Source organism: Asparagus officinalis, chromosome 1, assembly GCF_001876935.1.
Source record: "Asparagus officinalis chromosome 1, Aspof.V1, whole genome shotgun sequence".
Classification (NCBI taxonomy): domain Eukaryota; kingdom Viridiplantae; phylum Streptophyta; class Magnoliopsida; order Asparagales; family Asparagaceae; genus Asparagus; species Asparagus officinalis.
This window is the reverse complement of record NC_033794.1, coordinates 17,530,909-17,549,241: the sequence shown is the minus strand read 5'-3', so window position 1 is coordinate 17,549,241 and position 18,333 is coordinate 17,530,909. Positions and strand designations below refer to the sequence as shown.

Genomic DNA, 18,333 nt, shown 5'->3' with positions numbered 1-18,333 from the left:
GAGCTCTTTTGTTCTTTTCTTTCTATATTTCTTCTTTTTTAGCTAACTTTTGCTCTTACTGACTACCTTTGTTATTTTCTGAATTCTGACTATGTTTCTTTCTTATTTGTCCACTTTTTTTTTGTTGTCTGTCTTTCTTTCTTTTTTGACCATCTATCATTTTCAGGAACTAATTTTTTTGGGTTTTCTTTCTTTCTTATTGTCGACCTTTTTTTCTGTTTAATTTTTTTCCTATTTAGCTATATTTATTTCTTACTTTCCTATCTTTGCTAGGTAGTTAATATGGATGAAATGCAGCATGTAAAAGAAAAACAGCTAATAAATTTAAAAGGTAGTCAATAAGATTGAAAATTAGCATTTCTCATTAAATACTAAGACTTAAAAGAAAAAGTAACTAGGAAAAGTAAAATGTAATCAAAGAGAACAAAATAGTATTTGCCGTCACAAGGTGGCAAAGAAATAGAAAAAAGGTAGCTATGGCTAATAAGTGTAAAAGGTGGTTAACAAGTGAGAAAAGTAGTATCTTCCTTGAAAGGTGGCAATTTTGTTACCATTGTTTAGAAACGTCTTTATTTGGTGTTCTACCCCTATGGTAGTCACGGTCACCATTTAAAAAATGCCAAATATATCCCACAAACTGTACATACAATTTCCAATAAATATATAATTTAATAATGACACATTTGGAAAAGGAAAACTAGCTACCTAACCCCACATTCACCATCAAATCCACCCTCAACTAAAAATTCAAAACCTCAAATGTAAGTGCTTCTTTAGAGCAAAGCGAAAGCCACTTGTAGTTTTTTTTAATTCAAGTGGAATGAATGCAAGAAACGATAATGTTTTTAATTCTGTTTGTTTCCTCTTTCAATTTAAAAATATATCTGACAATGCTCTATTGTGATCAAACTTCAAAATTAATTAATAACTTTGTACCGTCTCCAACACGCATCACGTGCATAGTGCTAGTACTATGTATTGAGAAAACCCCTTTTTTGGTCTTTGTGAGTCGCATTTTAGAATTCTAGAAATGCCCTCACCTAAAAAATCAATGCCCTCACACAAAAAAAATCAAGGTTCCTAGAAAATCAATTTTAAATGCTCTCGTACTTGAAAAAAATTAACGAGAAGGCTCTCACACTTAGAAAATCAAAAGAAATGCTTGCATTTAAAAAACATCACAGAAATGCCTTCAAAGTTGAAAAAAAGAGAAAAAGAAAAAGAAAATGAAAAAATGCAATCAAATTGTATGTTTTCTAGATAATTGAACTACACTCCCTATATTCGGTGTTATGCACGCATCGTATGCACCAGAGTACTCGTAAATGATTAACAAGAGAGAAAGCTACTATGCCTTGGGAAAAGCTAGATAATGAATCAGACATATTTGGGAAATTTATAAGGTAGAAATTATAGGTTAGAATGTAGATAATCAAAAGTAGTAGGTGATAGCCGGAGAATGTAGAAACATATATTCATCTCTCTCTTCTTTGTAGAAGTTGCACAATGTTTTGCAATGTGCAAATACGCGCTTTATATCAGGTGTGGTTTAGAATGGGAGAAGGGGATGCTAGAGTTGACTGAGGTATTTTGGTGGTGAGAGACCGAGAAGGGGGGGGGGGGGTATTAGGTTGGACTGAGGTGTTTTGGTTGGTTGAGAGATGGAGGTAGGGTGGGGTAGGATGCGGCGAGTGGGTGGTTGGTGGGTGAGAGGGATAGGCTGGAGTGAGATGAGGTTGGAGGGTGAGAATGGTTTTTGTGTTGGAGAAGAGTTACATTGCATGGGTACTTCTATCATGAAGCCGTACCCGTACTTCAAGATGTAGTGGACACTGACACTTCTCGGACACTTCTTAATATACATTTATTTAGATGAGTACTCTATTAGAGAATAATTTTTAATTTGAAACACTTGTAATACTCTTCTTGGATGTATATCCTATGCGTCTTATCCGTTTCCTTAAACTCATTGGACAAAAGGGTTAGATTCGTTTCAACCATACTTGGTTTGGAACTAAGATTTTAGTGGGTCGTTCTGATATGTAGTTCGAAACAAACTGCATTCCCATACTGTACCCTTTACTAATATTTTGAGTCCCGCACTCATACTAGTACTCATAAGTCATATCCATTTCCATTTCCAGTAGGATAGGAGAAATGAGTGTAAAGAGGGAGACAACGGTATTATTGTGATTTTTAAAAATACTTAGAAGGGAAGGCTCTAAAAAAGGTTGGGGAGTTTTTCAATTTTGACTTTGATTCAAATTCCTAGCGTGGTGGAAGCATTTTCCCCAAAAAATAATTATGATTTGCATTATTTTTTAAGGAAGCTTTATTACTGAATTTTGTGTGTGCTCTGTTGTGAAAAGATCTCTGTAATGTTAGTAAGGAAAAAGGTCGCTAACATAATCTTTCTTTGGGCTGTGGTAATTCCAGTATTATATATTAATTCTTGTATTTGTGCATCTGTTCTTTTCTAGGTCTGCAAGGTGGCTCCTATTCCTGGGGAGACTAAAGTGTGGCAGTACATTACACTTACCAAAAAGATATTTCTGATTGACTGTCCTGGAGTTGTTTACCAAAACAAGGACTCAGAAACTGATATCGTCCTCAAGGGTGTGGTATGTACATAACTATATTGCCATCCATCAGCAGACTTATATTTTTTGACAACATTGATGTACGTATTATTGTTATTATTTTTTGCGAAAGCCTGCTGGTCTATCTGCCATCTTATTCTTTGCTTTTTGAAATGATTGTTTTGATTGTCATTTTGAGTGCAAAGTGAGAGTAAAAATATTCCTGCATTTGTGTTCATCCGTTGAGGCATAACCATATATGGTTTGTGAAAGGGTGTCCTGGGTCTGGAGTGCGTTTGCTAGAGATTTTGGGGAATGCTAGTTATTTAAGCAGTTAGAAAAGTCCTGGCTTTTCTCTGAAATTTCTGGAAGTAGCAAGAAACAATTTGGAAATTTTTGACCCTGTTCTTAATTTGCGCGCGTAGAACAGAAGAATCTGCAAAACTTGACCTTAAATTCTTATGACAAGGCTTTGTATCTGTTATCATATTATTCAATTGGTACTCGTAGTAAATATCGTGGTTATTGTTCATTCTTTGTTATATTAATATTAATTCATTCTATAAAAAACCAAGAGAATACAGATCCAAATAGTTAACGTGGAAGAAAAGTTTGGCTTCTCACACACAGAATCGTGTTCTAATTACTAATTAGTACTTCATGAAAGGGAACATGTCAAGTCGGATAACAGTATAATAGAACCACAAGGGTTATTAAGATGACCAGATTTCTTAGATCTTATATTTTACCTATCTCACTATAGACCTATTTGGTAAGAAGTCATAAGCAGGCTGAAGTTTATTGGATAGCGGATTTGCATGCATATGCATGCCACATGCTCACCATTTTTTTATCTAAATTGAGACAAATCAGTGGTGGAGGCGGAAATTTTATCTTAGGGGGACCCAAATAGGATAGATAAGTGTTCTTATTTATTTGATAAAAAATGAGATCAAACTAAAGTAGACTAGTATCTTAAAGTCTCTTATTTATATATGTATACATTAAAGAGGCTACCACTGTAGCTAGGCACTAGGGGTGCATTCGGTCCGGATGTGGCTCATATATGATACTTACTATATCCATGTCTGCTTACCCACCATGATATGGATATGAATATAACTCGGTAAGGAAAATTCATATTGATATTCGTTAAAATTGGATCTGTATACTGATATATATGCGGATATGCATGTAGATACAAAATAGATATTGAGAGAACTAGACAATATTGGAAAAAATATAGTTCATGTGATACAAAGAGTTCATTAATATGTTCATTATATCTGAAAAGCTAAGATTAGACATCTTGATCATCAAAATTAATGCAAATCTATAATCTAAGGATTACAACTATTGTAACAATATCAATAATGTGTAGTCGGATAATTCGTATATTGATCCGGATATTTTTGTACAAAACCATATCGGTAACCATATTCTCTCGGTTATAGATTTGAGTAACCATAGGTCCATATCCGTATCATAACAGATATTTCATCAAATACGCATACGGTTTAATACCCCAACTAGGCACTATAGATGCTACAGTGAAGTCTCTTGGTATATGAAAAGGGATGAGCAGAGGCCCATTTGGTTCAAACCCAAAGTTTTTACCTAATTAATTTGACCCAGTCTTTTTCAAAACCAGACAGGCCCATAATGCTATATCAACTTTAAGAAAAGGGTAAATTTTACTTAAATCTCCTGAAATTTGAGGGTTTTGCATATAACCTCTTGATCTTTGTTTATTCCACTTAGCCCTCCGGAAATTATTTTATTTAACCCTCTAGAGTAATATTGTAAGCTTTGAGTGAACTGAGGACTAAAATCACATTGTATCCTATTTTAGGGTTATATTTCAGAAAGGACAATTTGTTCATTTCACCATCAACAATTAATGACATCATGAGGGTTTCTTGAAATTTTTCAAACAGGGGTTAATTGAGAAACCCAAAGTTCTAGGGAATTAAGTGGAATAAACAAAATTCAAGGTGCTATCTCGAAAGCCCCCAAAGTATAGAGGGATTAAGTGAAATTTACCTATTATAAAATAATATAATAATATGCTAAAGTATAATATAGAGGTTTTTTGCATATGAACCCAAAGTTTTACCTCATATATTTTAGGGTAAATTGCGTATATCTCTACAAAAAATGCTATTTTTGCAAATCTTAAGAGGGATAAATACAATTTATCATTTATTATTATTATCTATATTAATGCAATTGCGGTTGCACTGTAGTGCATGTTCATGGTACAATGCACCCTATTAATCCAATTTTTTTGTTTCTTTGTCTCTAAGTCCAACATTTCCGTCCATTTATTTTTGAATCCACGCATGTATCAAAGTTGTGTTTCCACCCAGATATCGAAGTTGTGTTTCTTGCCTATAAACCTAATGTTTTACCCGATTGTTTTTACACACACTAACTTCCAAAGTTTTACTACGATTTTCCCTATTATCTAAAGTTTTGCCCTCATTTATTTTTAAACTTATCCATTTCCAAATCACTCTTTAACGCCTGAAAATACAAGGCAGTTATTTTTTTCTTGTTTTCTCGCATCAATGTGGTGACGTTGCATAGTGTAGGTGAATTTATTATTATTATTTTTGCATATAAACCAGAGTCTTGACCCCATTTTTTTCTAAACACCCCCACTCCCTCAAGGGATTTTTTGCCTATAACTTTTGAAGTTTTATCCTATTTACTTTTGAACAAAATTTCTTTTAAAATCCCTCAAAAATGAAAAATAGTCCATTGTATAGTTTTGAACGATTTTGTATTTCACCAATTTGATATACAATGTAAGTTGTTATATTTTATTATTACTTGCTACAATTTTTTCTAAGCCATTAGATGCAGTTTATTTTTTGAACCAAATGCATAAATCATTTTTGGTCCCGTTTAATACCAAGTCTGTGGCATCACAAACAATCGATGGGTTTTTTCCTATAAAACCAAAGTTTTATCCCCATTTATTTCTAAGTCCACACACTTATTCTTAAGAGTTTTTTGCCTATGAACCCAAAGTCTTACCCCTAATTATTTGTAAATCTAACTTATAAAATTTCCCTTAGACACAAAATACTCCATCTCATTAACTTTAAACATTCTGTATGCTATATGGGGTGTGTGTGTGTGTGTGTATATATACATATAATGCTATATTTTTTATTCTAAGTGGCCAGACGTACAGTATAGTTTTAAACCAAATACTTGAACCGTTATTTTTTTGTTATTTCACACAACTGTTGCGGCAACGTGCGAGTCAATATTGCTCGTGCTATCCTAAAATTTGAAAGTAGTGATGATGTCTAAGATCTATAATTGGGTGAATTGCAGATAGACCTTTTGAGTGAATTTTTTTACTCTTTTATTCTCGGGTCTATTTGTCCTGAAAAAGCAAATTTCTGTTTCCCTGAGAACAAGAGAGTCAACAAAATATTTATCACAACAGTCTATTTTCCTTAATAGAATTACAAAGGGTCTATCTGCAATTGAGAGATGATATAGGAGGTGTATCTGCAAATAACTCATTATAATTGTCACTGCAACATATCTTCTTTATTTTGTTAACTAGCCGGACAAATTCTTGTTTTCTGAATTAGGGGGATTGGCGGGCATCTAATCCTTTAATTATATGCGGGGGACCTAATTGTGAGCTCACTTATACATGTTGGGCTTTTAATTACACTTGTTGAGCCTTTATACAGTTAGCTCAAATAGTATGTGAGGAAGGCTGTCACAAAGTTTTTTTTAAAAGAAGCTAACTAAAGCCAACCAATTCCTATATGAGAAGTATAAGGGAGGTCATTTTTGTGTTTTTGTCTTTTTTTTGGGTGGGTTTTTTTTTTTTTTTTTTTTTTTGGGGGGTTTTTTTTTTTTTTTTTTTTGGGGGGGGGGGATGGCCCCCAAGGTTGAACTTAGCTCCGCCTCTGAGACAAACTCATGAAGGATTTTCTGGTTCACGATGCCCTACACATTTTCAGGATCAATTTTCGTGTTTGGTGCCAGATAATTATACATGTTAGTGTAGTATTAGCATTTAACCAGTTCATGGCCAGTGAAAACAGAGGCATATAATGTTTTATCTACCGCTTCTTGCAGATCCAAAATTTCAAGTTAGGTGTTCATCTTATCTTTTGCTATGTGCTTCCGTAAGCACAAGTGAATAATCTCATAAGCACCAGTGAATAATCTCCACCAACACAAATATCCGATGACACTTGTCTCTTTCTCCTACAATTTTAGAGCATGACGTGGCTATGAATGTGTTCTTCATATCTAATTTTTTATGTGTTCATGTTTAGGTGCGTGTCGAAAATTTGGAAGATGCTTCAGATCACATAGGAGAGGTCCTCAGACGTGTAAAGAAGGAGCATTTGAAAAGAGCATATAAGATAAATGATTGGTATGTTATCATCTTGTTCTCGGTATATTTTTATGCTCATCTGTATACAATAGTTTTCTTTATTTACTTAACCATAGAACAGTTTGTATGTCTACTTTGTGGTGTCATTCACTTCTGCTGTTTTTTCCAGTTCAGTACTCTCTTTAATGCCAGTCACTGATGAAGGTTTGAATCATGAAATTGTTGTCGTCATCTGACATTTTGGAGTTGCTCTTATTTGTTTTATATTTTTGTCCTAACGATAATGACCTGTTATCTACAAATTTATATGAAAATGGTAACACTGCGATTTTGTGTGTGTATATATGTATCTGTTGTGCATCTCAAGCACTGTTTTAAATATCGGCCGATAATCGATATTATCGGCCGAGTTATCGGATTTGGGAGCTCTCCGCTAGGATAAATTGGATTTTTAATCGGTTATTGTTTTTCTAGGTTTATCGGCGATTTATCGGCGTTATCGGCACTTATCGGCCGATAAGTAAGACTTTTTTATCGGGATTATCGGCCAATTTTGACTAACATTATATTTTTTCAAGGCTATGATGCAAGTTTCGTTTTCTACAGTTAGTTAATGATTCTAAACATGATGATTTACATTTTGGTATGTTTATATTTCATTAAGCATGATTAGATTACATTTTTTAATTGTTATATTATATATACACATCATCCAGTATATCACTCCGATAAATACTATTTATCCCCGATATATCCCCGATTTCCGCTATCCGATAAGGATTTTGGTCGTCCGATAAATCCCCGATAACCGATATTTAAAACCTTGATCTCAAGACATATGCAATATGTGAAATTAATATTCTATTTAGCTATAAATCTTAATAATTATGAGATGTGTAAGTCACAGCTCCCAGCTAAATTGCCTGGGTTTATACGCTAAGGAGTATAGAAAGTATTACTGATAATATGCCAGAATTGGTTCTCTTCTGGCCCTTCTGCTCAGTTTCGTTTTTATATCAGAACTGTAAGTGAATAAGTGCTTCAGGGGAGTGGGGTAAGAAAAATCTAATTAGTGAATTATTGAGATTCATGAAAGTGTGTCATTCAACAAATTAACATTTTTTTGATAAAATTTTGCAGTTGCTAGCCTTTGTCAGAACTCATAAGTGTCCAGTTATAAGAGAACTTCGGAAGAGGCAACGATTCACCGGAAAACCTAGAAGGGCAGTTGGCCTATCATAGATCGTTGAGCGTACTTTGTTGGCTTGCATTTTAGCTTATGTATTCATGAGCAGCCTGTCAAAATTTGCCTGGCTAAGAAAAGAGAATTGTTGGACTCAGGAACATGAGATATAGTCTATAGTAAATAAAGCTACTCACACTGGTCTGTTTGAATATGCTGTTCTTAAAATCTAAAATATATGCTAGATATTGTAAGTTATGTCGTACTAGATAATCTGGCATATGGTGCTTCACCGTCATACCTTCTTGTTCTTGAAGCACAAGATACATGCCCTGTGATGAAGAATCTAGTTTGTTATTTTACTGAAAGGAGCCCAATAAGAGAACCACTTAAAAGAGCAATTGGATCAGGTCATAGTTGCAGGTGCAGCTAGAAGTTGCGGTACAACAGGTGCAGGCATTGCTGTTGTAAAACAAAAGTTGTGATTGCTAATTTCACAGAGGTGATGGCCTTTACCAGAGCTTTATGGAATAGGGATCTGTTTATCTGATCTCAAATATTCAGAATGAGACTTGGAAATAAACCACTACTTGTTAATATTTGTATCTGCTAGTTTTAACGGCAAATTTTCTTTGTAATATTGTTAGACCACCTTGATGTGCCATGTATGTCATATATCAGGTATGTCGTATATCACTTTTTTCACAACATCAGTTTGACACTTCATGTATGACCGTAGTGAATCAATACTCTATTCCCCTTTTTATTGTTTTTTTTTCTGCAAAGCCTTTGGCACGAGAACAAGTAATTTGATACTGATTAGTTTTTACTGTTACCTCAGGGTGGATGGAGACGACTTTCTTCTTCAGCTTTGCAAACATACAGGAAAGCTGTTAAAGGTATGCATTTAGCATTATATAATTTAGGTTTCTAATAGGCAGCAATAGAATCTATCATGCACTAGTTCCTAGGCCGTATACTTTCAGCTAGCTTTTCCCCAGTGTAAACCCTCTCTTGTTGGTCACTGCATCATTTGAGCCTATTTAAACGATAGAAACATGTAAGCCACCACATCCTATAATTGTTCACAGTACTGTTTTAAAAAGCCTCGGCCTAGTCGGCCTAGGTGTACGCTTAGACCTAGGCGGTACCTTGGTCGCCTAACTAGCACCTAGCGCATAGGCGGTGGTACCTTGGTCGCCTAACTAGCACCTAGCGCATAGGCGGTACATAGGCTGCCCACCTAGGTTTTGGGAGTGTTTAGAGGAGCATTGTCTGCTTATGTGGACTGTTCCCTTTAGGTCTGGATCATCATTTTCTTTGTTACAGCCTTCACGTTCCCCAAACTCCTCCAAACTTCTTTAACCTCCAATTATCAACACCTCCAAAACCTTCTCCGATCTTCAACAAAACCTCCCGATCGCCACTTAAATGAAGAAAGAAATCCGCCTAGACACCATTCTGACACTTAAGCTTTCTATACCATTGATATTTTCTATTAGTTATTGTAATTAAAAAATAAAAAAATAAAACCTCCTAGGCTTTAGGCATTGGGTCCAACGCTTAGGCTTCCTAATACTTTTTATAACATTGTTAGTTATTATTTTGGCTATTTATTCTCTAACTATGCATGGTTTATTGTGAATCTAAGATTGATGTCTTTTTTTTGTAAATTTATGTGAATTTAATACATAATTTTATTAATTATTATAATTAAATAATTTAAAAATAGCCAAACTCCTAGACGCCGCCTAGGCGTATGCCTACACGTCTAGGCGCTAGGCAGTGGCTCAAACGCCTAGTCCGTCTAGCGCCTTCTATAGCATTGGTTCACATAACTAGTATCTCTTTCCATCCAACAACATGTTTTCTCTGCTTATCAGTCTCTGGACTCCGTCTCTTAAGCAACCCTGCTTGCATGTGTTTCATTTCCGGAGCTGTTCAATTTGAAGTGGATACGGTATTGACATTAATAGATAGGCTAATAAATAGATATGCAGTTTTGCTTCTTATCATAGAAAATTGTTCAATACGAACCTTAAATGCATTGTGGTGTTGCCATAAGGTTTTGCTTAATGATAACTACGGGCAAAATTATATTAGGCTATTTTATGTGATTTTTGTTTCTGTCATTCTAAATTCTGTGGAAGAAAAAGAAAACAGTTATGAAGGAAAAAAGAATTATTGATTGTCCTTAGTTTAAGGTATTGTGTGCTGTTCTTTCTATCAACACTTAGTGAACCAGACAATTTCTTAACTTCCAAACCTGGTTTTCGGAGGCTTCATTTAGGCCCAACATTTATGGTCTCACCTCATGAGTTTTGTAATCCATTTCAGAGGCTCGTTCAAAGACAGTTTGTTCTTTCTTATTTCTTGTCGGATTAATAATATACAAAATTTAATTCCCCATCGTTAGTATATCTGTATTACACATTGAAAAAAGTGAAAAAAAAAGTGTGGAATAAACTTCATACTTTTGGATTTATTATATACTCAAGTAGGAATTATGGGTATTCATATATTTGTTTATGAGATTTAAAGGCTTCAGGCATAATAATATTTTAAAAAGTATAACTTATCTGTAGAAACATTCTTATTTCATTCATTATTCATCTGCTTTTTTTGGCGAGTTAGAAAGTGTATCCACATCAGCGTGTAAGTGATGTACAATGTTTTCAAAACTAAATTCTTGTTGAGGTATAGAAGTGAGATGATGTGGAAATCTTTATTTCTTTATTTAAACTCGTATTATATTTCAACCATTTTGTTTTCAAAATTTTATTTTCGCTTATTTTTTGGTAACTACTATCATTAACGGGAAGAATTAATCCATTTGAAACAAATTATAAGACTTGGAGGACTTGATAGCAATTTTAATGATTTAAGGACTAATTTGAGAAGGAGACCAGGAACCAATGTCAAAATTTTGGGGGCCTAATTTAATAATAGTAAAGCTTTATTGGGACTAACAGAGAGAACCCTCGTATCTTTTTTGAGATGTGTTGTTGAAACCTGAAAGAACTGGATCGGGCCTACAATACAAAGAAAAGTAGCCTAACATTATTCGTTGGAACAAAAAAGATTTAATGAACAAATATTTTTTTAGTTAAAAAGGGCTCCTCACGTTTCCAATTTCATATGACAACATTTTTTAAAGGGAAACTTGAATTTGCATTAAATTTTAATGCGACAGATTTTTTGCATTTCACCTTCATATTCACTTTCAGTGAAACAAACACCTGAATTAAGAAATGTGAATCACTTTCACACTTTTCATTTTTCACTTTCAACTAAAACAATCCCCTCAAGCTCACTTTCAACTAAATTAACATCCCCCTTAAGCTCTATGTACAGAAGTCGGATTGGACCCATTATATTTCAGGTAGTTATGACGAGATTCCTGATAGTTATCACAACCAGCACTTTTGATTTGTATTTGAGAGTATATATAAACTCTCTTGCTGTAATCTAAAATGATTCTACAAGATAAATATAACACTAAAGAACTAAAACCATGTTACATTATTAATAGGGAGGCGAGCCTGATTTGACAACTGCAGCCAAGATGGTTCTTCAAGACTGGCAACGGGGTAAGATACCCTTCTTTGTACCTCCACCGCAAGAAGGCGACGCTTCACAGGATACATCAATTCCATCGGTTACCAGTGGAGGAGAAGCTTCAATCAGCACAGGGCGTGAAGACGCAGCAATGAAAGTGATTGCTGGTATTATTTCGTCTCAGCAGAAGATGCATGTTCCTGCACAAAAGAACTTCTTTGATGATGACAGTGGTGAACCTGAGAGTGAGAATTTGGATGAGCCGGAGAATGAAACCCTGGAGGAGCCAGTCGCTGATGAGTTGGAGAGTGACAACGAAGAGGAGCCAATGGGCGAGGATGAATGATCTGTAGCATATGCAAAAAAAAAAAAAAAGAATATTTGTTGTTTATTTTTTATTTTGGGTGGTTGTTAAACATTTAATTTCTAGGATCCAGTTTGATGTTTGGATGAGATTTTTTTTTTTTACTCCAAAGCCTTTTAGTCACTTGCCTGAAGGAGTTACAGAGTTTTTAAATTAACATTATTAATTGTAATCTGTGCTAAAGGTTAAAATTTCTTTCTGCATTTTCGAGTAATATTTTTCGCCCCCTTAATTGTAATCTATGTTAGAGGTTAAATTTTTCTTTCTGCATTTTTGAGTAATATTTTTTTCCCTCTTATTGAGAAATTTACTGAACTGATTAACCGAACCATTCTGCTTAATTTACTTAATCTGCTGAAAATTTCCTAGTCTCTTCAGCTGTAGGATCTTCATATCTACAGATCATTTGGCGTAGATTGCAACAAAGTAGTCGTTGCTGATTCTTTTATATAATAATTATCACAACCAGCACTTTTGATTTGTATTTGAGAGTATATATAAACTCTCTTGCTGTAATCTAAAATGATTCTACAAGATAAATATAACACTAAAGAACTAAAACCATGTTACATTATTAATAGGGAGGCGAGCCTGATTTGACAACTGCAGCCAAGATGGTTCTTCAAGACTGGCAACGGGGTAAGATACCCTTCTTTGTACCTCCACCGCAAGAAGGCGACGCTTCACAGGATACATCAATTCCATCGGTTACCAGTGGAGGAGAAGCTTCAATCAGCACAGGGCGTGAAGACGCAGCAATGAAAGTGATTGCTGGTATTATTTCGTCTCAGCAGAAGATGCATGTTCCTGCACAAAAGAACTTCTTTGATGATGACAGTGGTGAACCTGAGAGTGAGAATTTGGATGAGCCGGAGAATGAAACCCTGGAGGAGCCAGTCGCTGATGAGTTGGAGAGTGACAACGAAGAGGAGCCAATGGGCGAGGATGAATGATCTGTAGCATATGCAAAAAAAAAAAAAAAGAATATTTGTTGTTTATTTTTTATTTTGGGTGGTTGTTAAACATTTAATTTCTAGGATCCAGTTTGATGTTTGGATGAGATTTTTTTTTTTTACTCCAAAGCCTTTTAGTCACTTGCCTGAAGGAGTTACAGAGTTTTTAAATTAACATTATTAATTGTAATCTGTGCTAAAGGTTAAAATTTCTTTCTGCATTTTCGAGTAATATTTTTCGCCCCCTTAATTGTAATCTATGTTAGAGGTTAAATTTTTCTTTCTGCATTTTTGAGTAATATTTTTTTCCCTCTTATTGAGAAATTTACTGAACTGATTAACCGAACCATTCTGCTTAATTTACTTAATCTGCTGAAAATTTCCTAGTCTCTTCAGCTGTAGGATCTTCATATCTACAGATCATTTGGCGTAGATTGCAACAAAGTAGTCGTTGCTGATTCTTTTATATAATAAGAGCTGGATGCAAAAAAAAAAAAATTAATAAAAAAAATGTTCAAGGATGTTTTAGTTTTAGCCTCAGTTATAAAAGAAACCATTTAAAAAATAAAACCCACTCACAGCTCGCTCTCCAATCCTGTGTCCTTGGGTCCTCGTGCCGATGATCTTTTTCAGCCAAAAAACTCAATCATGGGTTTTGTTATCAATTGCAATTCAAAAGATTCTGAATACGTCTGAATCTGCCCGCCACCTTTTGGCACTTTGCTTCCTACCGTCCGTAATTTGGATTTTCCTTTAAAAAATCCCAACTAACTCAAAATACCAAAACTTTCAAAGTATGCGTTTTCTGTTTGTTTGAACAATTGAAAGTAAAGTTGAATGTGGGATCGAATTTTTTTTCTTTCTTTATAAAGTTCAGCAGATGAGAGAGGATTTTTTTTTTCTCATGAATTTGTTTATGTGACTTTAAATTCTGTTCACTTGTCTCAAGCAAAATTTCTGTCTAAACAAATTCCAAAATTATAGTTAAGAATTTTCGTCTGGATTCTATCTCTCCGCATATTGGGATAAAACTATGTACAAAACTATGTACATTTCACCTTCTTCAGATTCCAATGTAGTAGGAGCCTCGTGCACTGGACCACCTTATTTTTATTTGGGTATTAACACAATGCTTGCGCATAAACAAAACCACTGCAAAACAAGCAGTGATTGATGGACAAATAGTCTCCAATCAGATTGCTCCATGGTGTGCAATGATCTCAGCACAATCAATCATGGGTTTCCATTGTCAAATAACTTAACATTCTTTTTTTTTTAGATCGAAAAACAGGGGTTATAACCCCGTTCATTAAAAAACCAAAAACAACAAAAGATTGTTAATTACAAAAGCTTAGACACAAGTAATGTCTAAAAGGTTGTAATATAGAAAGATAGAATTTCTACTAGTATTGATGTATAACTTTCTTCTTCCAAAGATCCATGAAGATGAAGAGAGGGCCTTGCCGTCATTCACCGTTAACACAAATTTTAGGAAGAACCAAAGCCAGCCATACATGTGCATAGTAGAAATTAAACTTTCTATGAAACAACAAGAAAAAACATAAAAGATAAGGATATCTAAAAAGATATATACATAAGATAGAAGCCAAAAAAAGATGATCCAGATAAATATCTTCTGCCTTCAAATACTTGCTCGGGAGAGAGGAAAATTTTCCAACCTGGCAGACAATTCCCTAGCCGTTGCACCTTTCCCATTACCTGACCATTCATATAAGCCATATATTGCATTAATAACTTAACATTCTAAATCTACCACTACCACTACAACTTGTGGTAATTGATTCCTACTGTCCCTAACTTTCTGGGGCCAAAAAAAAAACAAATGAAGAATTATGAATATTTGGTTCACTACAAATGAGAAAGTGATGGTAGATGGTGATGTTCTTCTTTGTTGAAAAGGTGATTCAAGTGGCTACACAAAGAGCCCCTGTTGCAGGATCCACTCATAATAGAGCCAACATAGGAGGGTTTTATTTTGTGTTGGCAAGGAAAAAAGCAGAGAAAAAAAATAAAAGAAGAAAAGAAACAAAACTATATATCCATGATGTCACTAGTTTCCACTACTGGATCATTAAAGCAAGAGAGCGTCTCTTGTGGACCGCACCCGTCTGTAGGCACGAGAATTGTCTCTGAGACGTCTCTAGAAAAAGCTCAAGGTGTTGTTCTTTGGATTAATTTCACATATTCCCCTTTGAACTTTGGGGAGCTCACAAAGCCCCTCTGAAATTTAACCTTTTCTCACGAGACTCGTTGTCTGCATTTTACAATTAACTAACTAAAACGTTTTTATGGTAAGAAAAATCTTAAACTTTATCATTTGCCATTTACAAGCAGCATACACACTCTCCCCTGAACTTTGGACTTTTCGCCTTACAAGAACGTTTTAGTTATTTATAAATTATATGAGGAGTTGGGTGGGAAAAGTTTGAAGTTCAGAGGATCTTGGGAGACATCCGAAATATCAGTGCAGTTATGTGAGATAAACAAGTTCAAGGAGTTATGTGCAACACCCCCTACAGTTTAGAGAAGGTTTTGTGATTTTTTTTTTCGATTTATTTTTAAGGGATAAGTTTTGTGAAATTAACCCTGGTTACTTGCAGTAGTTTACATAGATGTCTGGGTTGACGTCTGAGAGTTGAATAATGGTCCAACTTGAGTAGTTATTTCCGAACCAATTCTAACAGATTAGGACTCTCCGCTCTCGTAGAATTTGATAAATATTCATAAATGAGATTCAAGAATAATCTAGAGATCCAGCAATTTTCGAGAATCTCTTATGATTTTAATCATCTCATGTCTTCTTTCTTTAATCTGTGTTTTCCGAATAATAAAAATGATCATCTGCTAGCTAGTGTCCGTAAGCTTTGATTTGAACTTTCATTAAATCCGCATGACTGCCATTGTCATTTATCAATATCTTGATCTTGATCTTGATTTTATGTGTTATAGTAACCATGTAGTACTTGTCCACAATAAAAATATTTTATGACCTTTCTCTACAACACCTATTATGTCGTGATATTTTTGTGAAATTTATTATCCAATGGACCAAGAAAAAACTCGAACAATAAAGAAAAGAACAATTTTTCAAAACAGTCTCATTTAGATTTTTATTTTTCAAAATCGACTGTTTTTTCTTTTATTTATCAAAACCGACCCGATTTTGTGATTAACAGTCTAATTACTATCCTAAATAGTCGGGGTTGGCAATCCCGACTATTTAGGATAGTAATTAACCTGCTAATCATAAAATCGGGTCGGTTTTGATAAATAAAAAAAAAATCGGTCGATTTTAAAAAATAAAAAACTAAATGGGCCTGTTTTGAAAAATTATTCTAAAGAAAAGGAGGGAAAAGGCAAGAAATGCAAAAAAAAAAAGTATCTGGTGAAAAAAAATCGTGACAATAAATATGCCTTCAAAGAATATTAGCTTTTAAATAATTAAATTTTATGGTTTACGTATTAATCCATATGTTCTCAGGGCTGTTTGGTTGTATGTTTTTACCATGTAAAAGGATGGAAAGTGTAAAAAAGTGGGTCTCAATGTCAAAGGATGGAAAGTGTAAAAAAGTGGGTCTCAATGTCAGCTTTCATCACTTTCAATTGTTTGTTTGTAGTTATGAAAATAGTGTAAAGTGATTTCATATGCTGATGTGGCTTGTAAAGTGATTTCATAAAAAAAAGACATGATTTTAGGATAAAGCTGACATTGAAGTCAGGAAAAAATAATAAAAAAATAATTCCAACCAATATGATCATTTGAGTAGGGATCACTTTTTACATTTTCCAAACAAATAATTAAAGTTACATTTACAAACCAAACAAGCAATTTATGATTCCAATGGAATAAAAAACAAACAAAGAAAAATATAAAAGTAAAATTGATGAGGTGGACAACAACTTTTCAAGTTGTGTCATAAATACACAACTTTACCAACAACAACCAAACAGCCCCTCAGAGCTATATTTTTTGGGATGTGACATCTTGACTGGCTACTTTTTCAACAAAAATATATCAATTATGGTGCTTACGTCACTGGTGGCTGTTACCAAATCAAAAAAAGAAAGAGAACTTTTCTTCGTAGGCCATCCAACTCTCTGTGGACATGAGAACAATAGGACAAAATTTAACAACATAAAGTCCCCAGCTTTGCAACAGAAATTATGGATCCTGTGGGGCCAATTTTTTTTTTATTTATTAATCACTTCTGTCTGTCTGTTCATATTTATACATTCACCTCAAAGTAAGTTTCTATTCGTGTTAATGGTACACAAAATGTCAGTTTCATTGGATCATTAGATTTAAAACTCACATTAATGATCAATCTACCTAAAAATGTTAGAGTTAACAAAATATTTCTTTAAAGTTATAACGTCAACTAACTACGGAGCTATTATCAACACGCTAATGATTTTTAAGAGACCAATATCAAAATATAAAGATTTGAGGGACTGATATCAAAATGCTAATAATTTAATGGACTAATATCGAAAAACCACAATAAAAAAAAAAGAAATCAATGTCTCCGTACTGTATTATTAACGTAATGGATTAGAAGCATATATATTTGTATACTTTCTCTTTTTTTCTAATATTTTAAAAGTCGATGTATCCTATTAAAAGGAGCAGATAGATGATTATCCGAAACCTAATTCACATCCAACATAATAATAAACCAAAATGGATTAGAGTTGATCTTTTGGACAATCAGGATTAGATGTTTAAATGTTTAAATGTAGACGTGGAGTAAATTTTTAATAAGAAATTAAGTTGTTTCTGATTCTTTACCTACAAATGTTTCGTTTGAATTATTACCCTAAATATTATTGCAATCCTTACAAACAAAAGAACTAGAAAAGGAGTCTTTTTCCTATAACTATTTCCTTTCTTTACATTTGGTACGTTCCCACTTGGAAATCAAGAGAGGATGAGGTGGCAATCTTCTATTGGTTGATTTGATCTTAATTTAAGAAAATCTACTTCAACATTTTTTTAAGGAAACGAATTGAAATCTTTGTGGAAAATGACAAGGAACGCGACAAGAGAACTTGCATTGTAGTTGGGTATGATGCATTTCTTTTTTTTTAGGGGGGGCTAATTTTATGGGGTGGCACTAGGGGCACAACCACAACCCCAACCTCAACCACACCCCCTCTCTAATTCGCTATAGTGCACATCTCATGTGGGACCCGGTGCACTGTAACAAATGAGAGAGAGGGTGTGGTTGAGGTTGTGGTTGGGGATGTACCCATATTATTTTCCAATTTTATGTGACTCTTTGTTAAGAAGGCAAAAC

At 34.2% G+C, this 18,333-nt stretch overlaps 1 protein-coding gene across 1 annotated transcript in view; it reads left to right on the top strand.

Annotated features, from left to right (window-relative positions):
- The window catches only part of LOC109819931 (nuclear/nucleolar GTPase 2-like), a 20,900-nt gene extending 8,628 nt beyond the window's left edge, over nucleotides 1-12,272 (top strand). Inside the window, exons 8-11 of the mRNA XM_020385923.1 lie at nucleotides 2,481-2,621; nucleotides 6,896-6,996; nucleotides 8,982-9,039; nucleotides 11,673-12,272. Of these exons, the coding sequence (XP_020241512.1) occupies nucleotides 2,481-2,621; nucleotides 6,896-6,996; nucleotides 8,982-9,039; nucleotides 11,673-12,044 (672 nt within the window). The 3' untranslated portion in view covers nucleotides 12,045-12,272. The remainder of the gene's footprint in view (nucleotides 1-2,480; nucleotides 2,622-6,895; nucleotides 6,997-8,981; nucleotides 9,040-11,672) is intronic.